General features: G+C 44.2%; 2 protein-coding genes and 1 non-coding gene across 3 annotated transcripts in view; 2 read left to right on the forward strand and 1 right to left on the reverse strand.

The window, feature by feature from the left end:
* Positions 1-13,742, forward strand: part of LOC115152872 (neurabin-2-like) — a 35,619-nt gene extending 21,877 nt beyond the window's left edge. Inside the window, exons 2-10 of the mRNA XM_029697761.1 lie at positions 3,694-3,826; positions 5,299-5,419; positions 7,162-7,266; positions 8,782-8,914; positions 11,503-11,655; positions 11,899-11,952; positions 12,103-12,332; positions 12,550-12,643; positions 12,967-13,742. Of these exons, the coding sequence (XP_029553621.1) occupies positions 3,694-3,826; positions 5,299-5,419; positions 7,162-7,266; positions 8,782-8,914; positions 11,503-11,655; positions 11,899-11,952; positions 12,103-12,332; positions 12,550-12,643; positions 12,967-13,017 (1,074 nt within the window). The 3' untranslated portion in view covers positions 13,018-13,742. The remainder of the gene's footprint in view (positions 1-3,693; positions 3,827-5,298; positions 5,420-7,161; positions 7,267-8,781; positions 8,915-11,502; positions 11,656-11,898; positions 11,953-12,102; positions 12,333-12,549; positions 12,644-12,966) is intronic.
* Positions 13,743-15,617: 1,875 nt separating this feature from the next.
* Positions 15,618-23,335, reverse strand: LOC115152873 (histone-lysine N-methyltransferase PRDM9). Its single transcript, XM_029697763.1, has 7 exons — positions 23,147-23,335; positions 22,690-22,794; positions 22,468-22,566; positions 21,996-22,267; positions 18,335-18,402; positions 18,050-18,240; positions 15,618-17,882 (listed from the first exon to the last, which is right to left on the reverse strand). The coding sequence occupies exons 2-7, from the start codon at positions 22,781-22,783 to the stop codon at positions 16,258-16,260; spliced, it is 2,349 nt and encodes a 782-aa protein (XP_029553623.1). The 5' UTR covers positions 22,784-22,794; positions 23,147-23,335; the 3' UTR covers positions 15,618-16,257.
* Positions 23,336-23,508: 173 nt separating this feature from the next.
* On the forward strand, positions 23,509-23,579 carry trnag-ccc (transfer RNA glycine (anticodon CCC)). Its single transcript has one exon. It is a non-coding gene; the product is annotated as a tRNA-Gly (tRNA).
* The last annotated feature ends 123 nt before the right edge of the window (positions 23,580-23,702 follow it).

A 23,702-nucleotide genomic window follows, 5' to 3' on the forward strand; every position in this document is an offset into this window, starting at 1 on the left:
GGATGGATGAATGGAGGGAGATGAAGGGAGGAAGGGAGGGAGGAAGAGATGGAGGGCAGGATGGATGAATGGAGGGAGATGAAGGGAGGGAGGAAGAGATAGAGGGCAGAATGGAGGGAGATGGAGGGAGGAAGGGACGGAGGAAGAGAGAGAGGTATGGATGGTTGATTGAATGGAGGGAGGAAGGAAGCGATAGAGGGCAGGATGGATGAATGGAGGGAGATGGAGGGAGGAAGGGAGGGAGGAAGAGATGGAGGGCAGGATGGATGAATGGAGGGAGATGGAGGGAGGAAGGGAGGGAGGAAGAGATGGAGGGCAGGATGGATGAATGGAGGGAGATGAAGGGAGGGAGGAAGAGATAGAGGGCAGAATGGAGGGAGGAAGGGACGGAGGAAGAGAGAGAGGTATGGATGGTTGATTGAATGGAGGGAGGGAGGAAGAGATAGACGGCAGGATGGATGAATGGAGGGAGATGGAGGGAGGCAGGGAGGATATGAGGACATCATGTTAGATAATCAGTGTGTGTCTGACCCTTAGTGGGATAATCCATATAAGGAAGAAGTAAATCTCTTGATTTTGGAGAAGGAAGAAAGTATTGGTGTGTGTGTGTGTGTGTGTGTGTGTGTGTTTTTGCCTTGTCAGTCAGTGTGCAAAGCTGAAGCCCAACACAGACAGGTATTACAGACACATCTGGATGTAGGGTTTCCTACATGTTTTAATACACTGGTCTCTGTTCACAAGGCCATGAAATGGGGCAGGAAGGCGCACCAGCTGTGGCCTCTTGATCATTCAACTCAAGGAGCGAGCTTCCATGTGAGACAGTCACAAATTACAACCTACTTTTTATGTAGTGCACTACTTTTGAATTCAATTGAGAACTCCATTTGTGCCAAGTCTACTAGTGCTATGGTGGTGCTTCAGACACAAACAGACAGGGCTCTGGTCAAAAGTTGTGCACTATATAGGGAATAAGGTGCTATTTTGGACACACACAGTGACAGAGAGTAAGACAGATTTGTAGGACCACTTTCAGTTGTTTTAACTGTTGATGTGCTAATGCCCTCAAACTCAGCTCTGGACCTCGAAGCCAGTTCCACTAGTTTATTTTATTTTCCCCCTCTAATCAGGGATTTAGACCTGGGACACCAGGTGGGGTGTAGTTAATTATCAGGTAGAACAGAATACCAGTCCGGACCTCGTAGGGTAAGATTTGAATACCCCTGTGCTAATGCCAGGCTACATCCATTACGAAGGAGAAACATATTTTTTGTCTGCCTATAATCCATATTATCCTAGTCCGCCTAAATACAAAGGCAACCTAAATCACACAACCCATTAAGACCGTGTGTGTGTGTGTGCGTGCGTGCGTGCGTGCGTGTGTGTGTGTGCACGTGTGCGCATGACTCTATAGTTCTGAGCTGGCATTTATATGGCCATGGGAAGTGTCATCAACAGTGTCATCAACAGTGTATGTACTGTACGATGGCTGCTTTGATGCAAGGCCTTCTCTTCCTAGTGTTCTATTGGAAAATGTTTGATCCAACGGCACAGACCTAGGTACAGTTTAACACAGTCAAAGAAATGTGCCTCACCTCAACCTTCCCAGTATTCAATGATGTATGGAAACACAGATAATACTCTTATCTACTTCTCTCAGGGGGAGGTTGATTGAATCATAGGGGCAATGTCAAATCTGACAAGCACTTCACTGTGCGGTTGCTACGGAGACAGAGACCATGTGATTTAGACAGCGCTGATCAAGCAAAGAGATGCTATTGTGTATGTCCGTACTGACTACTCTGAGGCACAAACAGATCTAGAGTAAGAAAATGAGAAAAGCTGGCATACATAAAGACAGTTTAACATGGAGGAAGAGGGATATTAACATAAAGACAGTTTAACATGGAGGAAGAGGGATATTAACATAAAGACAGTTTAACAGAGAGGAAGAGGGATATTAACATAAAGACAGTTTAACATGGAGGAAGAGGGATATTAACATAAAGACAGTTTAACAGAGAGGAAGAGGGATATTAACATAAAGACAGTTTAAAATGGAGGAAGAGGGATATTAACATAAAGACAGTTTAACATGGAGGAAGAGGGATATTAACATAAAGACAGTTTAACAGAGAGGAAGAGGGATATTAACATAAAGACAGTTTAAAATGGAGGAAGAGGGATATTAACATAAAGACAGGTTAACATGGAGGAAGAGGGATATTAACATAAAGACAGTTTAACATGGAGGAAGAGGGATATTAACATAAAGACAGTTTAACAGAGAGGAAGAGGGGTATTAACAGAAAGACAGTTTAACAGAGAGGAAGAGGGGTATTAACAGAAAGACAGTTTAACAGAGAGGAAGAGGGGTATTAACAGAAAGACAGTTTAACGTGGAGGAAGAGGGATATTAACATAAAGACAGTTTAACATGGAGGAAGAGGGATATTAACATAAAGACAGTTTAACAGAGAGGAAGAGGGATATTAACATAAAGACAGTTTAACATGGAGGAAGAGGGATATTAACCTAAAGACAGGTTAACAGAGAGGAAGAGGGATATTAACATAAAGACAGTTTAACAGAGAGGAAGAGGGGTATTAACAGAAAGACAGTTTAACGTGGAGGAAGAGGGGTATAAACAGAAAGACAGTTTAACATGGAGGAAGAGGGATATTAACAAAGACAGTTTAACGTGGAGGAAGAGGGATATTAACATAAAGACAGTTTAAAATGGAGGAAGAGGGGTATTAACAGAAAGACAGTTTAACGTGGAGGAAGAGGGATATTAACATAAAGACAGTTTAACAGAGAGGAAGAGGGATATTAACATAAAGACAGTTTAACAGAGAGGAAGAGGGGTATTAACAGAAAGACAGTTTAACGTGGAGGAAGAGGGATATTAACATAAAGACAGGTTAACAGAGAGGAAGAGGGGTATTAACAAAGACAGTTTAACAGAGAGGAAGAGGGATATTAACCCTCCCTGGAAGACCAAAGAGGAGAGTGGCAGTGACCGTGAAGGAGAGGAGGCTTTTACAGTTAAGCCATGTTGGCAGCTCCAACTCTCCTTGTGTGTGTGTGTAGCAGCTGCAGTGGCCAGGCCTGCATTAGCATGCTGAAGGTGCTTATGTAAACTGTCATGGTCTACGTCCCAAATAGCACCGTATTCCCTATAAAGTGTACCACCTATAGGGCTCTGGTCAAAAGCAGTGCACTATGTAGGGAATAGTGTGTCATCTGGGATGGACCCATGCTGTTGGAGCTGGGCCAATGTGGGAATCTCTGCTCTGAAATGGGCCACTATCTATTCTATGAGAGGTGCTTTGTTTTATACTGTGGTTGATTTGAGGCCTGTTACCGAAATATAGTAGCACTTTGGTAGTTAAAGCAAGCTCTGACTGAGGCAAATTTTGTGATGGAAATGGTTTGTATTCATTATTAGAGGTGAATGACGTGTCAGTGTAATGCACTAAAGACAACACTATGTTGTCACCTCTGTCCCACCTCCACCCACCCATCTGAACATATTGGATCTAAGGCCTTCTTCCAACATGGATAGAGACATCCTGAATTATAAACATGCAACTACTTCTCAATCAGTCAATCAATCAGACACCTAGCCTAAGTAAAATCAGTCTGAATAAACTGTTTTGTAATAAACTTCATTGTGAACGGTCCATCTCTCAGGTGTTTGCCACCTACCCCAACGAGGACTATGACCGTCGGAACGAGGACGTGGACCCCATGGCTGCATCTGCCGAGTACGAGCTGGAGAAGAGGGTGGAGAGGCTCGATCTGTTCCCCGTTGCGCTGGAGAAAGGTACACCTCAGCCAAATTACCCCCATAACCTTCATCTGGGATTCAGTTACCTTCATAACTTTAATCCGGAATTCCGTTATCCCCATAACCATAATGTGGCAATCTGGGATTCAGTTATCACCATAACCTTAATGTGTCAATCTGGGATTCAGTTATCCCCATAACCATAATGTGGCAATCTGGGATTCAGTTATCACCATAACCTTAATGTGTCAATCTGGGATTCAGTTATCCCCATAACCATAATGTGGCAATCTGGGATTCAGTTATCCCCATAACCTTAATGTGGCAATCTGGGATTCAGTTATCACCATAACCTTAATGTGGCAATCTGGGATTCAGTTATCCCCATAACCATAATGTGGCAATCTGGGATTCAGTTATCACCATAACCTTAATGTGGCAATCTGGGATTCAGTTATCACCATAACCTTAATGTGGCAATCTGGGATTCAGTTATCCCCATAACCATAATGTGGCAATCTGGGATTCAGTTATCCCCATATCCTTAATGTGTCAATCTGGGATTCAGTTATCCCCATAACCTTAATGTGTCAATCTGGGATTCAGTTATCACCATAACCTTAATGTGGCAATCTGGGATTCAGTTATCCCCATAACCATAATGTGGCAATCTGGGATTCAGTTATCACCATAACCTTAATGTGGCAATCTGGGATTCAGTTATCACCATAACCTTAATGTGGCAATCTGGGATTCAGTTATCCCCATATCCTTAATGTGTCAATCTGGGATTCAGTTATCCCCATAACCATAATGTGGCAATCTGGGATTCAGTTATCCCCATAACCTTAATGTGGCAATCTGGGATTCAGTTATCACCATAACCTTAATGTGGCAATCTGGGATTCAGTTATCCCCATATCCTTAATGTGTCAATCTGGGATTCAGTTATCCCCATAACCATAATGTGGCAATCTGGGATTCAGTTATCCCCATATCCTTAATGTGTCAATCTGGGATTCGAATAACAACAACGATCATTCCCAGATTGCCCATTCAAGAAAACTCCCTTCACAGTACTTATATTTCACAGTACTCTAAAGAAGAGTTCCCCATCTCCATTCTCTTGAGACAATCAGACAATCAATCCCCATTAGCACCCATCCATCATTTCTCCATCATCCCTCCATCTTCCCTCCAGTTGTCCCTCCTCCCAAGAGGGAATTCTCAATCCCTCCATCTGCCAACCAGTTATCGCTCCTCCTAAATGGGAATTCTCAATCATTCCATCTGGCTTCCAGTTATCCCTCCTCCGAAGAGGGAATTCTAAATCCCTCCATCTTCACATTGACAGGATGTTAACATAGGGTAAAATGACTGTCACAGGAAAACATTGATTTGAAAAGCTATTATGAAACAAAAGAGCATTTCATTTTCATCATGGATTAAGATAACTATGATTGTATTTTCTTCTCACAGTATTTCTCCTATATCCACTGTGTCTTCAGATGGTGATGGGCTAGGTATCAGTATCATTGGGATGGGGGCGGGGGCAGACATGGGCCTGGAGAAACTGGGCATCTTTGTCAAGACGGTTACCGATAAAGGAGCAGCGCACCGGGACGGCAGGTATGTCACAAAATGGTGTCCTCTCCATCTACGGCTTGTCCATCTATACTCCTGGCAGATTTACCTGAACAAGTTCTGCATGATTTAATCATCTTTTTTAGTTTTTTTGTGACCAACTTTTAATTTAGTTAGTCATTTATTCAGAAGGTGGTTACAGGTACAGGTTTAACATTGAAAGTCATTTTAATTCAGTTATATTCAGTTATCATATTTGCATTTCATATATTCACAAACAGTATTTCTTGTACCTGTGGGCTGCCACAAAAACAAAAAACACACAAAAATAATGCATACACAGATAAAGAAAAAAAAGTCTCCCCCTCCCTAATCCATTCCCCCAACCCCCTCAGTCCCCCTCCCCTTACCCATTCCCTCAAAACCCTCAGTCCCCCACCCCAACCCATTCCCTCAAAACCCTCAGTCCCCCTCCCCAACCCATTCCCTCAAAACCCTCAGTCCCCCTCCCCAAACCATTCCCTCAAAACCCTCAGTCCCCCTCCCCAACCCATTCCCTCAAAACCCTCAGTCCCCCCCCAACCCATTCCCTCAAAACCCTCAGTCCCCCTCCCCAAACCATTCCCTCAAAACCCTCAGTCCCCCTCCCCAACCCATTCCCTCAAAACCCTCAGTCCCCCTCCCCAACCCATTCCCTCAAAACCCTCAGTCCCCCCCCAACCCATTCCCTCAAAACCCTCAGTCCCCCTCCCCAACCCATTCCCTCAAAACCCTCAGTCCCCCCCCAACCCATTCCCTCAAAACCCTCAGTCCCCCCCCAACCCATTCCCTCAAAACCCTCAGTCCCCCCCCAACCCATTCCCTCAAAACCCTCAGTCCCCCCCCAACCCATTCCCTCAAAACCCTCAGTCCCCCTCCCCAACCCATTCCCTCAAAACCCTCAGTCCCCCTCCCCAACCCATTCCCTCAAAACCCTCAGTCCCCCCCCAACCCATTCCCTCAAAACCCTCAGTCCCCCCCCAACCCATTCCCTCAAAACCCTCAGTCCCTCCCCAACCCATTCCCTCAACACCCTCAGTCCCCCTCCCCAAACCATTCCCTCAAAACCCTCAGTCCCCCTCCCCAAACCATTCCCTTAACCCCCTCAGTCCCCATCCACACGCCTGCATCCTCCCTACCCACTGGAAACCATGTTTCCCAGCCCTTCCCACCCCGCCAAGAACCCCCCCTCCCGCATCTTCATCTACCCTACCGCACCTCCCTGACCCGAAGAAAGCATGCCACCCACCCCTTCCCATCCCGCCCAGCAACTGAGGTTGCTTATCAGTCCCCCTCCCACCCAGTTGATGAATTGAATCAGGTGAGCCAATTTAGGAAAGATTGGGAAACCCTGGTTTAAGAGATAAATGAATACCACTTCTTCCAGGGCAATGGGAGCCATAATATTTATCTCTATTCTCAGCCAGGGAGCAGAAGAGTCATGTCTAAACCAATTTATAATTGGACGAAATGCTAGTCCTTGAATTGAATGATTAATGATGATTTAATAATGTAAGAAGCAATCAACCATCTGAGATGAGCCAGACTAGTGTATCTAGTAGTAGTATTCACATCTTGGTCTAGCTAGCTGATTTGATATGGTTCCTTGTGTGAGCATGTCTCGCTTGCAAGATAGATTTCTATCTCAATGAGACAAACCTGTATAAAATAAAAGATGTCTGAAAACGTAAGCATGTTATACGAGTCCTGACTGAGGCTGTTGTGCTGCTTTGTGTTTCTCCATCCAGGATCCAGGTGAATGACCTGATAGTGGAGGTGGATGGGACCAGTCTGGTGGGGGTCACCCAGACCTTCGCTGCCTCCGTCCTCAGGAACACCACAGGCACCGTCAAGTGAGGATACGGTTTTGGGGATTCATCCCAAATGACCCTATTCCCTTTATAGTGCACTACTTTTGACCAGGGCCCAACTAATGCACCTTTTAAAGGAATTTTAAAACAATGAGCTACTGAAAAAGAATAGAGTTGTTTTGATGGACGTCACTCTCAAACACTTGAATACAGACAGACAGGTTAAATTGCTTGGCCCTGTATGAAGTTGGGCTCATCAAGTCTGATCTCTTCTTTGTGTTGTACAGCGTGATGTCAGACACCATTAAGGTTTTCTGGAGACATGTTCTTCTTAGTTTGCAGCAGCTTTAGACTCTAGAGAGACTGTCAAAATGGCTCATTATATGCTCTGAGAGAGACATGTTTTTCAGTGTATTACCCTCCTCAGCTATGTAAGAAGAATCTGCAGTTCAGGATATCATTTATTTAACCTTTATTTAACTAGGCAAGTCAGTTAAGAACACATTTTTATTTACAATGACGGCAGTTATCAGTTAACTTCCTTGTTCAGGGACAGAACAACAGATTTTTACCTTGTCAGCTCGGGGATTCGATCTAGCAGCTGATCTAGTACCCATATTCAATCTAGTACCCATAGTCAGTCAGTTATCACATCCTCCCACATACATACTGCATAGATCAGGTCACGCAGAGTAGTCATCAGAAGCCAAATAGGGCCATGATGATAGTATGATGAAGAGCCAACACTTCCCTTCATAGATATAGCAACAGGACCACAGCAGAACCACAGACAAAGCTGAAACTCTACATTTGGACCATAGCAGAGCATAAAAACATCCCCATCATCCTCACAGCAGGCATCAACACAATTATCATTCCGAAATGCCAGAGGGGTCTATTTGTGGTTGACTGAATGGGGCACCAGAGTTCCCCAATCCCCAACACTCCTTTGTCGTCCTATAGGCTCATTCATTCATTATTCAGGAACTAGTCGTCAGTGGAGCTATGGGGGTAATTGTTAGCGTGTGGTGTGTGGTGTGTCTGTGTTCCTGTGTGTGTGTGTTCCTGTGTGCGCGTGTGCGTGCGTGTGTAATTGTTAGTGTTGTGTGACTTGTCGAAGATCAGAGCCCTCTTCAGAGATTGCTCATGAATTATAGAACAGGGTAGACGTGGAAGGAAGGGCTGAGGCAGGTGGTCAGGCGGTCAGTCCTATTCATAAAAATGTCAGCCAGAGGAATGGATGGATGGCTGAGGATGGGAACTGTGTTGGTTAGCATTTAATTACATGATAGTTAGCAGAGGGAATTGTAAGTCTGTTATGGTGGTCTTGATAACTGACTGACTATGGCTACTCATTCTGAACTGCTCAGATTCTTTTTACATAGCTGAGGAGGGTGTTACACTGAGAAACAGAGCATATATTGAGTCAAAATAATCTAAATGTTGAAACAGGCTATATAATTATTTAACCTCTTGCTAAGGGACCATATCATAGAGGTTCCTCTTATTGCAGTCCACATAGGAAGACATTTTCAAAAGCTGTGTAATGTAATGCAGGTTTCTGATTGGTCGAGAGAAGCCGGGCGAACAGAGTGAGGTGGCCCAGCTGATCCAACAGACCCTGGAACAGGAGCGCTGGCAGAGAGAGGTGATGGAACAACGCTACAGCCAGTACATGGAGGACCAAGAGGTAAGTCTCCAACCAGTCTCCAACCAGTCTCCAACCAGTCTCCAATCAGTCTCCAACCAGTCTCCAACCAGTCTACAACTAGTCTATATCCAGCATAGGTAGGTCCACAACCAAATTAGCCGGTGAACGGACAACCAAGAGGTACAGTACAGATGGACAGAAAGACTAGTCCAATAAGAAAACAGATGTTGTTTTATGTTGAAAAGGTTTTTGCCCAAAAGAACACGACCCTGAACACGGCCAGTTTAGAGACAGAAATGGAAGCCTGGTCACTATTTGAATTTTTCAAATGACTATGAAGCTTTTTAGGTCAATCGTTGCCTTTGTGTGTTCTCTTTTCCCCTCAGCTTTAGGATTAAGATATGTGTGCCAATCGCATCTTTGTCAGAAGGGACCCAAAGCCGGTGCCTGTATTGAGTGAGCTGAATGGGCGTGTGTCCATAGGTACGCTGTTACTGTTCAGTGTAGCCTGCAGACAGTATAAACACAAGTCTGCTTCCCAAAATACACTATTCTTCCTATGGACTCTGGTCAAAAGTAGTACACTATATAGACAATAGGGTGCCATTTTTGATGCACACCAACAGGTCAGTTCAGAGAGCCTAGGTCAAATAAGATAAATGAAATGATGTCCCCCTAGGACTCCTTTTTTAATCTGTTTATAACGTTCTGGCCACTTCTCTCTGGGTTGTTGGGGTAGACATTTTATAGGACTTCCAACCCCCAATTGGTTCAGGTCATCAGCCCAGTCCAAGCTCTTCTCTGTCCTGGTACCCCAATGGTGGAACCAGCTTCCCCCTAAAGTCTATCTCTTCTCTGTCCTGGTACCCCAATACCAGCTTCCCCCTAAAGTCTATCTCTTCTCTGTCCTGGTACCCCAATACCAGCTTCCCCCTATAGTCAAGCGCTTCTCTGTCCTGGTACCCCAATACCAGCTTCCCCCTACAGTCAAGCGCTTCTCTGTCCTGGCACCCCAATACCAGCTTCCTCCTACAGTCTATCTCTTCTCTGTCCTGGCACCCCAATACCAGCTTCCCCCTACAGTCTATCTCTTCTCTGTCCTGGCACCCCAATACCAGCTTCCCCCTACAGTCAAGCGCTTCTCTGTCCTGGCACCCCAATACCAGCTTCCCCCTACAGTCAAGCGCTTCTCTGTCCTGGCACCCCAATACCAGCTTCCCCCTAAAGTCAAGCTCTTCTCTGTCCTGGCACCCCAATACCAGCTTCCCCCTACAGTCAAGCTCTTCTCTGTCCTGGCACCCCAATACCAGCTTCCCCCTACAGTCAAGCTCTTCTCTGTCCTGGCACCCCAATACCAGCTTCCCCCTACAGTCAAGCTCTTCTCTGTCCTGGCACCCCAATACCAGCTTCCCCCTACAGTCAAGCTCTTCTCTGTCCTGGCACCCCAATACCAGCTTCCCCCTACAGTCAAGCTCTTCTCTGTCCTGGCACCCCAATACCAGCTTCCCCCTACAGTCAAGCTCTTCTCTGTCCTGGCACCCCAATACCAGCTTCCCCCTACAGTCAAGCTCTTCTCTGTCCTGGCACCCCAATACCAGCTTCCCCCTACAGTCAAGCTCTTCTCTGTCCTGGCACCCCAATACCAGCTTCCCCCTACAGTCAAGCGCTTCTCTGTCCTGGCACCCCAATACCAGCTTCCCCCTACAGTCAAGCTATTCTCTATCCTGGCACCCCAATGGTGGAAACAGCTTCTCCCTAAAGTCAAGCTCTCTTCTGGCATCCCAATACCAGCTTCCCCCTAAAGTCAAGCTCTTCTCTGTCCTGGCACCTTATTGGTTGAAAAAGCTTCTCCCAAAAGGCAAGCCCTTCTCTGTCCTGGCACCCCAATAGCAGCTTCCCCCTAAAGTCAAGCTCTTCTCTATCCTTGCACCCCGATCGTGAAACCAGCTTCCCACTAAAGTCAGGACAGCGGAGTCCCTGTCCATCTTCTGAAAACGTCTGAAACCTTATTGAAAAGTATCTTAAATAACTTTCACGGTGCCCCAGATGCCCACTTCCCCCTCAAAAAGGCACTTGTCTTTTCCTACTAGCTCTGACTTTGCTGATGAGTACTTTGTTGAGGGAAAATGTACTTGGTACGCTTCTGATGTGTTGATGTCTCACCTAGCTATCTTAAGATGAATCACTAAGTTGCTCTGGATAAGAGTGTCTGCTAAATGACTCAATTGTAAATGTCATCACCTATCACAACGAGGATGACCTCTATGCAATCAAAATCCTATGAGGATGCAGGACATTCTTATATTCTCCATCTTATTACAATGACATGCAGAATGATAGCATTATGGCTGAGGTTTAGTTCTGGTGTGTTCTCACCCCCTATCTAGGGACCCGCTTCACTGGTGTTATATGCCATCTAGTGGCCAGTCTCCATACCAATAGAGAACCAACCATGAAGCTCTTGTAGAGGCAGCAGTCACAGGCAATTATAAAAATGCTATGGGATGGATGGATGGATGGACAGATGGAACTATATTGAACCTTTGGCCGTCTCAAAACCTGGAGGCATTGTGAGAAACCCCAGACCCAATCGAGACTTCAGGCTCACCTGTCCGCTCTTCCCCCAGGGTGGCGAATATGGTACTGACGAGGAGGAGGATGACGAGGAGGAGGTCAGCCCCACGCATCCCTCTGCCATCGAGGTGTTTGAACTGGCTGAGAACGAGGACATCTCCCCACTGGAGACGGACCCTGAGAAGCTGGCCCATAAGTACCAGGAAGTGAGAGAAGACAAAGTTAAAGAAAAGGCCTGCGTCACTCTATTCCTTATGTAGTGCACTACTTACTTACTGACTTACTCTCTCTCTCCACCTCTCTCTCTTTCTCTCCCTCTGTCTGTCTCTCTCACTCTCTCTCTGTCTCTCTCTCTCTCTCTCTCTCTCTCTCTCTCTCTCTCTCTCTCTCTCTCTCTCTCTCTCTCTCTCTCTCTTTCTCTTTCTCTCTCTCTCTCTCGCTCTCCTCAGCTTCACATAAAGCATGCTGTAACACAGGCAGAGATCCAACAGCTGAAAAAAAAGGTTGTTATATTATGTCATTCTTATTATTTCCTAATGTTTAATTGTAAATATGGCCAGTTGATATACAGTGGCCTTTACAGTTTTCATCCCCTGCCTGTCTGTTTGTGTACATGTGCATGTGTGTGTTTGTGTGCTTCTCCACACTCCCAGCTGAACCATGCAAAGCAGGACAAGCAGCGCTGGCGTGTGGACAAGACCCAGTTGGAGCAGACCCTGCAGGAGAACAAGGAGCGCATGGAGAAGCTGGAGGGTTACTGGATGGAGGCCCAGAGTCTGTGTCAGGCTGTGGACGAGCACCTGAAGGAGACCCAGGCCCAGTACCAGGCTCTGGAGCGCAAGTACAGCAAGGCCAAGCGCCTCATCAAGGAGTACCAGCAGAAGTAAGGCCGGGACACACACACACATTGCATTGAGAGTGTGGTAAGGTTGTATGTTAATTACAGTGAATAATAGAAAAGAAAGTAGAACTTGTTCAGTCTGCGACAATGTTTCCAATGTTTTAGCCCCAAGGCTTTTCTCAGAGCTCATTCATTACAGTGGAAATGCAAGTGGTTTTAGAGTGGTGTGATTGGTGTCTCTGTGATGGCTCTTCTCCAGGGAGATTGAGTACCTGAAGAAGGAGACTCAGCGCTGTCTTCAGGACGGGGCCGAGGCATCACTGAGGGAGGAGTCAGGACAGCTCCATGAACAGGTAATAGTGGAGACTGATGGTTGTATGAGTGGTTCCTGGGTTTGATTCCCGCTGGGGTCACCGATATGAAAAATATATGCACGCATGACTGTAAGTCGCTTTGGATAAAACTGTCTGTTAAATGGCATATATTATTATTATATTATAAATGTCATCGTGTGCAGCCATCAGGGAGACCATTGATTACACAGAACGTTGGCAGTTGCAGACAACTTTGTGATTGAGAAACTTGATTGAATGTATTATGGTAACAATTCAAGTTTCTAGTAGTCCATCATCTATAATACACAAACGTGACCATAACTTTCTGTGTTTGTTTGCAGGTAGCAGATCTGGAATGCAGGGTTGAGGAACTGAAATCTGAACCTTTATAAAAGCCTTGTTTTCTAAGAGTCTCTTCAAGAATTTCCAGAAGTGAATACGAGGATAGTGTTATTGTACTTGCAGTGGACCCATGGTATTTCTTGTCTCAAACTTTAGCCTGGTTTGCGGTCGAAAACAGGTACCCTCAGGCTTTGTATTTCTTTATGTCATCTCTTTATGTAACAACTCTTTCAATCCCGTTTTGTTTTTAGATTTCCCAGCTGGTAATATTGCCAATAACTACTGGTTTGTCTGACAGTTTAATCAACCATTTTCTTAACATTCCAAAATACTGACAAGAACGTCCATGGAGCTCTAACCGTTGCTGTTCCTAACTTTTCATTCCCAGTGTTCAGTATTTTACAATTTGATCACAAATCGTGTTTTTGGGTGAATTAGAAGACCGGGCTTTTGATTTCAATTGCCAAAACAAATCAAATTTCTTTCTTTTATTTGCCTATTTTGTAAGTGCCGTTTCATTTTCTGGATTGTCATTGTACAGCTGTAATACTGTATGTGGTTTATAAAACAAAAGTTTGCTTTGTATTTTTATTAATATATGTATAACATTTAACATATACAGTATGACATAATGGAGTCAACAGTTGGTGCTTATGTGACTGAGGAAGATGTGTAACTAGTCAAATGTCCACACTGGAGAAGACATACACTACCGTTCAAAGGTTTGGGGTCACTTAGAAATGCCCTTGTTTTTGAAAGAAGAGCACATTTTTTTTGTCCATTAAAATAACATCAAATTGATCAGAAATACAGTGTAGACATTGCTAATGTTGTAAATTACTATTGTAGCTGGAAACGGCTGATTGTTAATGGAATATCTGCATAGGCGTACAGAGGCCCATTATCAGCAACCATCACTCCTGTGTTCCAATGGCACAATGTGTTAGCTAATCCAGGTTTATCATTTTAAAAGGCTAATTTCTTCATTAGAAAACCCTTTTGCAATTATGTTAGCACAGCTGAAAACTGTTGTGCTGGTTAAAGAAGCAATACAACTGGGCTTCTTTAGACTAGTTGAGTATCTGGAGCATCAGAATTTGTGGGTTCGATTAGAGGCTCAAAATGGCCAGAAACAAAGAACTTTCTTCTGAAACTCATCAGTCTATTCTTCTTCTAAGAAATGAAGGCTGTTCCATGCGAGAAATTGCCAAGAAACTGAAGATCTCGTACAACGCTGTGTACTACTCCCTTCACAGAACAGCACAAACTCTCTCTTACCAGAATAGAAAGAGGAGTGGGAGGCCCCGGTGCACAACTGAGCAAGAGGACAAGTACATTAGAGTGTCTAGCTTGAGAAACAGACGCCTCACAAGTCCTTAACTGGCAGCTTCATTAAATAGTGCCCACAAAACACCAGTCTCAACATCAACAGTGAAGAGGCGACTCCGGGATGCTTGCCTTCTAGGCAGAGTTCCTCTGTCCAGTGTCTGTGTTCATTTGCCCATCTTAATCTTTTATTTATATTGGCCAGTCTGAGATATGGCTTTTTCTTTGCAACTCTGCCTAGCTAACACAACATGCCATTGGAACACAGGTTGCTGATAATGGGCCTCTGTACGCCTTTGAAAATATTCCATAAAAAATCTTCCGTTTCCAGCTACAATAGTAATATTTCGGATCAATATGATGTTATTTTAATAGACAAAAAAATAGCTTTTCTTTCAAAAACGACATTTCTAAGTCATCCCAAACATTTGAACGGTAGCGTAGCTTGATTGAACGTTTGGGGCTTCACTGGAATGAAAGTGGCAAGAGGTGGGCTATCTCCTACAATTACATCAGGAATCCAACTTTTGCAGGAGTTTGACACTTCAAACAGTCAACTGCTGCCACAGCCATACAGTATGTGTATTGTTAGTCAACTCCGCTACCCAGTAATGGCTACTGATGGGAATCAGTGAGAGTATACTAAACCTTCAGTAATAACCCCTTTCTTATTCAACTAACTAAACTTACATAACTCCATATGTGCTGTACCACAAAGGGACATGACATGATTGGAATCTTATCGTTTTTTTTATTTTTTATTGTGAATGTTATCAAAGATGTATTCAACACCGACTGAATGGCAGACACAAGAACTGGTGACTGAAACAGAGGGACGAGGCGTCGTGAACTTGTCCATCGTGAACACAACCATGGACTTTGAAGGTGATGAAACATTCCTCCTCGTAAACATCATATGTGAGGTATTGGAGAAAAGCAATGCAAAGAAACAAGTGTTGATGAAAGGAGGAATGAATTTCAGAGGCTAGACCTGGGGGATTTCATGAAGACAGTGTTAGATAATGTTATCAAATGAACACATACTGTATCTCATGGGCATGTTTCGAGTGTTTTCATCAGATTTTAGGCTTGGACAGGGAACATGCTTTGCATTGTTTTGTGCAATAAATGGTGAACTGTGATACTGAAGTCAGTTATTTTTTTTATAACTTCTTCCATTTTACATTTCCCTCATCTTCAGATCACAAACTGAATTATACTCCAGGGACAATAGAGCTATATTCTACTCTAAATTGGAAATGGCATATTATGAATAATAAACACATTGGTCATCAAAAAGAAAGGAAGACCAAGGCACTCCTCATATAATTAATTAAAAAGCCTTTATTTGTATGGCATGTTCAATGGAAACAGTTTACAAACTCTGACGCCTTCGTCAGGGAGTACAAAGATATGACAATGCAATGTCCTATTTTGAACAGCTTTTTCCAATCAACCCTGATTTGAAGAGGGAGTGGTTACAGAATTCATTGGACAACACCTAGTAAACAATACTATACACATTAAAAAGTGAAATACTGTAGATATGCTATCAAAAATGCATCTCAAGGCTAGAATCATCAGAACCCCTAGAAAGGTAGTTCTAACCTTGAATATGACTGGGCTAGGTGTTAAGAATAGGAGAGCCATCTATTTTATAGTACACTAGAACACAGCAAAAATGGACCACAACAGTCTAGACATAGCTAATTGAGACCGGAACATGATCAATACCCATAGCTTGTAGGGAGACAGGGTTGCCATGGTGTAAGGATTTGTAGTGTTTTTAACACATTATTTTCTTTGAAAACCAAAGTATGAACAAAAATCACATTATTTTACATGAAGTGTTGTAAAATGTACTGGTATTCTCAGCTGTGAATGTTGCAATGGGTATGTATCAACTTAACCAAGTGTTTTCAAAGAAACACAATAGTCAATAGTGTGTGTGTGGTGCAACCAAATTATGAGTGTGTCTTTTCATGGTGTCTCGTCAGGTGATAATTTCGTGAAAAACTTTTCCCACACTGATCACACTTGTACTGTCTCTCTCCGTTGTGCAGCATCAGGTGAGCTTTCAGACTCTGAGGTCGACTGAAGCTTTTCCCACATTCAGGACAGGTACATGGTTTCACCCCAGTGTGTTTTCTCTCATGGCGCTTCAGATCCCCAGACTGACGAAAACTCTCTCCACACTCAGTACACAGGAAAGATTTCTCCCCTGTGTGTATCCTCACGTGCACATTCAGATGTCCAGAGTGGCTAAAACACTTCTCACAGTAAGAGCAGCGGTATGGCTTCTCTCCCGTGTGAATCCGCTGATGCTGCTTAAGGCTGTAGAAACAAGAGAAACCTTTCCCACAGTCATTGCACAAGTGCAGTTTGGCTGCGTCTGACTGGAAACACCGGTGAGCTTTGAACCTTTGAACGTGCTCGTAGCTCTTTCCACACTGCAAGCACAGGTGGACTTCTCCTGCCTCTCCGGCCTTCTGCTCCGACTGAATTAGCCCTGAGCCCAGGCCTGTGGCCTGAGAGACATGCTCATCAGGGTGGTGTCTCTTAACGTGCTTCCGGAGGTACCTCTCCTCGGTGAAGGAGAACTGGCAGTAGGAGCAAGGGACAGCTTTAGAGCTCAGCTGGATGTCCTTACATACTTCTGCATCCAGGTGGTGCTGTAGACCGGCAGCCTGACTGAAGAACCTTCCACAGTGGGTGCAGCAATAAAGCATATTTTCCTTCGGGTGCTTGTTGACCTTGTGCTTCTTCAGGGTGGTGTACCGTTTGAAGGTAACCCTGCATGTAGAGCAAGAGTACGGCGGTGGCCCAACTACGACCCGGATGCACTGATGGGCTTTAAGGGACTCTGGGTTGCCGAAGGTTCTTTGACAATCAGTGCAGCTGTACTGGGCCTCTCCTACAGCCTCTCTCCTCTCCTCCTCCATGTCCAGAGCATCTGGATTGGGATCTGAATGGAACCTCTTCTTGGTACTGGTTTCTCTTTGTTTCGGTGTGTTTGCCTTAGTTTTGGCTTTAGAGTTCCTGGTGAACTTTACCCTGAGGTACCTCAGTCTCTGTGAGGAAGCTCTTCCTGTCTGGGTCTCTGTAGGTTGATCATTGGACAGAGGCTCGGGTTCCCAGGTGCTGTCAGAAGGACGCGGGAGCGAACTCTCACCTCTGACCTCCTCACCTCTGACCTCTACCACTCCTGGCTTCTTCTTCCTTCCGTGAACTCGTAGCTGGTGACTTGCCAGGTCATACCCCTGAGCGAAACACTTCCTGCACTGGGGGCAGCAGAAGGGTCTGACGTTGGAGTGGACAGCTCGCATGGTTCTCTGGACGTGGCCCTTCTGCTTAAAACTCTTAGGACGCTGAGGGCACCGGTAGCTCAACTCACGGACAGAGGACAACATAGGGTCTGGGTTCATGTTACTGTTAGAAAGGTGATTTTCAAGCTCACTCAGTGCAGACGCAGGTGATAGGTCCAGAGGGTGTAATTGCTCTTTATGTCTTTGGATGTAGGTCTCAGTGGTGAAAGAAAGCTGGCACTGACAGCAGAGGAAAACCTGAGACGATAAATCTGTATTAACCTCTAAAACGGAGAGAAAAGAAGAAGAAAAAGTTAGGTCTTATTAAACTAAAGTGACATTCTTTCAACTTTTTGGAGAAATGTATTATTATCCCTTATACACCCTCACAGAAGACTTCGAGACGCCTAATGCCAGAGCAAGGTTGTAAAAAGACACTGGGGATAAGTACCTGAAGGGGTGCTCTTTCGGAGCCAGATTTGGTCAGAAGGGTCCCTAAACCTGTCGATGAATCGCCCCCCAGGCCAAAACAGGAGCTCATCTCCTGGGAGGATGGAGCGGCAGCAGTGGAAGAAAACAGTCCCCCTGTACTGGAGTGCTATGAGATTACCCTCCTCTACATTACGAGCACAATTAACATACCTAAAAGAGAGATGAGAGAGAGTGCAATGGGACTAAGCACTCCATAACAGACAGATGCAGTGTAAAATAAGGTACGTTCTACAACACAAGTTACCTCATCCAGTTGGAATGAGTGTCTCTTGCAGAATCAATGTACTCAGATTCACCCTTACTGTTCCAGACCTGAAAAGAGACAAGCGCTTTAAACAGAACAATACGGACAAAAAATGTCAGCTGACCATGCTCATATAGATAGAGCATAGAGACAATGCTCCAGAACAGTGTTCTGTCCCAAATGGCACCGCATTCCCTACATAGGCACTAAGTGAGCATACAATTAAAAAGCAAGGTCTTTTTTGGGGCAAAAATGATGCATGGCCATCATATTTCTAATGTTTATCATAGAAAACAATGTAAGGTACATTTTCTAATGTTTTTCTTAAAAGTTAATCTTGCATTTTATCAGAGAAATGTAAGCTGGCTAGACTGAGAAAAGCACTGGAGAAAAGTAGATATACATCAGTCAGAGCATGGTCGTGAACTCTCATCTGAGTGGAGAAGTGCAACTTAAGCACAAAATTAGTCTGATGCTGAGGAGAAATTACAATAAAAGTATTTTACATCTGCGTTTACAAAACACAGCAAGATATTTGTTATGCATTGAATTTTTGTCCTCCGTAAAAAATTAAGAATTGTGCTTTAACCCCTAAGTTTAATTGGCTAGTTACAGTGAGGGAAAAAAGTATTTGATCCCCTGCTGATTTTGTACGTTTGCCCACTGACAAAGAAATTATCAGTCTATAATTTTAATGGTAGGTTTATTTGAACAGTGAGAGACAGAATAACAACAAAAAAATCCGGAAAAACGCATGTCAAAAATGTTATAAATTAATTTGCATTTTAATGAGGAAATAAGCATTTGACCCCCTCTCAATCAGAAAGATTTCTGGCTCCCAGGTGTCTTTTATACAGGTAACGAGCTGAGATTAGGAGCACACTCTTAAAGGGAGTGCTCCTAATCTCAGTTTGTTACCTGTATAAAAGACACCTGTCCACAGAAGCAATCAATCAATCAGATTCCAAACTCTCCACTATGGCCAAGACCAAAGAGCTCTCCAAGGATGTCAGGGACAAGATTGTAGACCTACACAAGGCTGGAATGGGCTACAAGATCATCGCCAAGCAGCTTGGTGAAAAGGTGACAACAGTTGGTGTGATTATTCGCAAATGGAAGAAACACAAAAGAACTGTCAATCTCCCTCGGCCTGGGGCTCCATGCAAGATCTCACCTCGTGGAGTTGCAATGATCATGAGAACGGTGAGGAATCAGTCCAGAACTACACGGGAGGATCTTGTCAATGATCTCAAGGCAGCTGGGACCACAGTCACCAAGAAAACAATTGGTAACACACTACGCCGTGAAGGACTGAAATCCTGCAGCGCCCACAAGGTCCCCCTGCTCAACAAAGCAAATACACATGCCCATCTGAAGTTTGCCAATGAACATCTGAATGATTCAGAGGACAACTGGGTGAAAGTGTTGTGGTCAGATGAGACCAAAATGGAGCTCTTTGGCATCAACTCAACTCGCCGTGTTTGGAGGAGGAGGAATGCTGCCTATGACCCCAAGAACACCATCCCCACCGTCAAACATGGAGGTGGAAACATTATGCTTTGGGGGTGTTTTTCTGCTAAGGGGACAGGACAACTTCACCGCATCAAAGGGACGATGGACGGGGCCATGTACCGTCAAATCTTGGGTGAGAACCTCCTTCCCTCAGCCAGGGCATTGAAAATGGGTCGTGGATGGGTATTCCAGCATGACAATGACCCAAAACACACGGCCAAGCACCAAAGGAGTGGCTCAAGAAGAAGCACAGTGGCCTAGCCAGTCTCCAGACCTTAATCCCATAGAAAATCTGTGGAGGGAGCTGAAGGTTCGAGTTGCCAAACGTCAGCCTCGACACCTTAATGACTTGGAGAAGATCTGCAAAGAGGAGTGAGACAAAATCCCTCCTGAGATGTGTGCAAACCTGGTGGCCAACTACAAGAAACATCTGACCTCTGTGATTGCCAACAAGGGTTTTGCCACCAAGAACTAAGCCATGTTTTGCAGAGGGGTCAAATACTTTTTTCCCTCATTGAAATGCAAATCAATTTATAACATTTTTGACATGCGTTTTTCTGGATTTTTGTTGTTGTTATTCTGTCTCTCACTGTTCAAATAAACCTACCATTAAAATTATAGACTGATTATTTCTTTGTCAGTGGGCAAATGTACAAAATCAGCAGGGGATCAAATACTTTTTCCCCCTCACTGTATCTAAGTAAGTGGCTGAATTAATAAGGTGATGGGGCATCATATTGTGTTAGCTTTCTGCCATGTTTGAGAAGTCAAAGCCCTTTGGATGAGTTATCTTTTGATTTCCTAGAGTTTTTTTATTCTCAGTTCTCGCCCTGTTTGCTCCTCCCCCATCTTCTCCTATTAGTTCTTGGCTGGTCTGCTCCTCCCCCATCTTCTCCGAGCAGAGCAGGCAGGCCAGTTACCCTAGCAACTCTAGACTACACACAGACACAGCTTGTACATATGCTGCTCCAGAGCCAGTACTGTTCTTCCTTCAGACCAGCATGCGTCAAAACCTTGTTCATTTGCAGTGTCTCTCGTTCCCATTTTGCTTGCAAAATGTCCAGACTCACCAAAAATGACATTCGGTAGCTGGATTGCCTGTTTATGCAATTTGTTTATTTTCGTTTTCGTTCTTTAGCATATTTAGCTAGCAGCCTCCTTGGAAATGTGCTATTACTTGTGATAAGTTTGGTAGCGTTCTGGTAATAGACGCCCAATATCCCTTTTTTTTGTCTCATACCATAAATCCCGGCATGAGACAAGGACGGTATAACGATATGAAAATCTGGATTTATTTAATTTTTTTAACCTTTATTTAACTAGGCAAGTCAGTTAAGAACAAATATCGAACCTGGGTCTGTAGTGACGCCTCTAGTGCTTTAGACTGCTGCGCCACTCAGGATCCCTTGGATACCACCCAACCCCATATTAAAATCAGTAGTAGTATGCTATAGCCTATTATCACATGCTGTCATAAGGAAGCATTCTGGGACAGGTGTGAACCAAATGTATTTCTTGACGTTTATGTTTACAAAACAGCACTCAAGTTGCTGTGATGCTCTTTTGACAATTGAGTTCATAGACTTTGATCAGCGTGTAGAATGAACGTGGCTGTCCAGTCTGCAGTCCACTCTAATCATAAGGGGCATTTCTTTACAAACGCATCCAATCGCCTTGGTCCCGGTCCCTTACTAAACCAATCACAAGCTTCAATCTGCTGTGGTTCAGTGCTGTGGCAGAAAGATGATGGATGTCCCGGGTGAAGCTGCCGATATTACAATGTTTGTGATGTAGAATTGCAGGTACATATGCTACGATTTTCAAAAAGATTTGGAGGCACAGTTGAAGTTAACTCACTCAATATACTTAAGCAATAAGACCAGAGGGGGTGTGGTATATGGCCTATATACACGGCTAAGGGTTGTTCTTAAGCACGACTCAACCCTTCATGTAGTGTTGTGGTGTCTCTCTTGTTGTGGATGTGTGTTTTGTCCTATATTTTTATTTTATTTTTAATCCCAGCCCTCGTCCCCACAGGAGGCCTTTTGGTAGGCCGTCATTGTAAATAAGAATTTGTTCTTAGCTGACTTGCCTGGTTAAATAAATCTTAAATAAATAAAATTTGAAAAAAGCATCCATCAGTACTCACTTCCCAGGAGTAGTCACTTGTTACTGCGCTGTCCCTGGTAGTCACCTCCCCCTCACAGGGGCCAAAGTGCATTCCTGGGGCCACAATTGCTCCTTGGTTTAGAACCCCCAGACCTGCCCCAGGGATACTGGACCTGCCCACCACCAGCCCGTGGGGTAGGGTGAGGAGGGCCCTCTGGGGTAAGCCCACTGGAGTGGGAGAGTCCAGCATGAAGGACAGACCACCTTGGATATCACACTGGTCTTTGTAGGAGGCATGACATTCCTCACAATCTGTAAAAATAAAAATACAAAGTGATAGGCCTAACTAAGTAAGATGACACAATCATGTGGTAAACTAAACTGGACATAACAAGGCCTTACACTTACTAACCGTAGATCTAAGCAACTATGATTTGAAAGATGCATGCAAAAACCATTGACGGCCTTTGAATTTAAGATAGTCAGAGTACACAGAATCTGTTGTCACTCACAGAGGTCATTGCCGTTGTCACTTGGTAGTGGATGATCCTCCTCTTGGCCTTGTACCACAGTGTTCACCAATATATTCTGGACCAGGCTGTCGGGCAACACTGTGGCAACACAGATCCAGTGAGAAACAGGAGTGCATGACAAACATTCCTGACACAGGAGTACATGTCAAACACAATATGAAACTCTGATTGAATTAGGCTACTGTAGCCTGAGTACCACACCTGCAGAGGCGTTGTCTGTAATGAGTTGGGCTTGACATCCCTCTTCTGATGCACCAGTCTCTGCCCACTCCACGATGATCACTTCTTCAGACATGACTGCAGGCTCTGTAGTCGGTTAGTAGGGTAGCAACATGACAGTGTCAGCAAGCACAACACAACAGCCATGTATCCGGACAAAACCCGTCACCCTGTGTGTTAAGCTATGGCAACAGCCATTTTGTCCTGATTCTATACCAATTTGATGTATTAATTTAACTGTGCTATGAACATTAGCTACTAACGAAAACAAAAGATATCTGACTGTCATAATACACATTGTTAGCTAGCTAGCTACAGAAAAACATGCTAGCTAGCAATGTGTAATTAGCATTTTCTAGCTAGCTAGTTAATGCTAAATCCACATTGCTCGCTAGCATTTTTATCATAATATTGTGTTTACAATGATGTTAGGACAAACCTGTACAAATGAATCCACCTGAAACCTGTATCTAATTACTTGGTAATAATCTGTTAATCTGTTAAGGTACTAGTGTGTTTGTTACTTTTGGAAAACTGATTTGACTTTTGTGGTAAAAGTTCATGGGTAGCTTGTAACAAAATGTTCGGATTATGTTTGTTGCCCTTTTCATGAACCGGAAGAGAAAACCCTGCAAACGATCGCCTCTAAATGTGAACTTTTTACAATTATTATACATTTTTTTAATTATCGATGACGCTTTAATGACCAGAGTATTATTCATACGCTATAAAACATGTATATAATGTCTAAACTGATTTCTACTTTCTTTATATAATCAACAATCTGTCTCATATCTAACTGCGCCGCTGGTGTAATGGTATCATGGAAGATTCCCATTCTTTCGACCCGGGTTCGATTCCCGGGCGGCGCACTGTTTTTGCTATCTTGACACAAAACTGCAGTAGCATTATTAATAATCTCTGTTTTCGTGTTTCCTTTTCAGCAGCCATGTAGGCAACATTTTACCTCAGAAGCTGTCGCTTGTGCCTCATGG

The sequence above is a fragment of the Salmo trutta genome, chromosome 18 (assembly GCF_901001165.1).
Source record: "Salmo trutta chromosome 18, fSalTru1.1, whole genome shotgun sequence".
Lineage (NCBI taxonomy): Eukaryota > Metazoa > Chordata > Actinopteri > Salmoniformes > Salmonidae > Salmo > Salmo trutta.

Bases quoted from the DNA above. Each gene is read 5' to 3' on its own strand.
- LOC115152873 (XM_029697763.1), bottom strand. From the start codon at position 22,783: ATGTCTGAAGAAGTGATCATCGTGGAGTGGGCAGAGACTGGTGCATCA. The intron at 18,403-21,995 runs GTGAGTACTGAT...GTCTCTTTTCAG, and splicing joins CAAGTGACTACTCCTGGGAA to GTCTGGAACAGTAAGGGTGA. The intron at 18,241-18,334 runs GTAACTTGTGTT...TCTCTCTTTTAG, and splicing joins ACTCATTCCAACTGGATGAG to GTATGTTAATTGTGCTCGTA.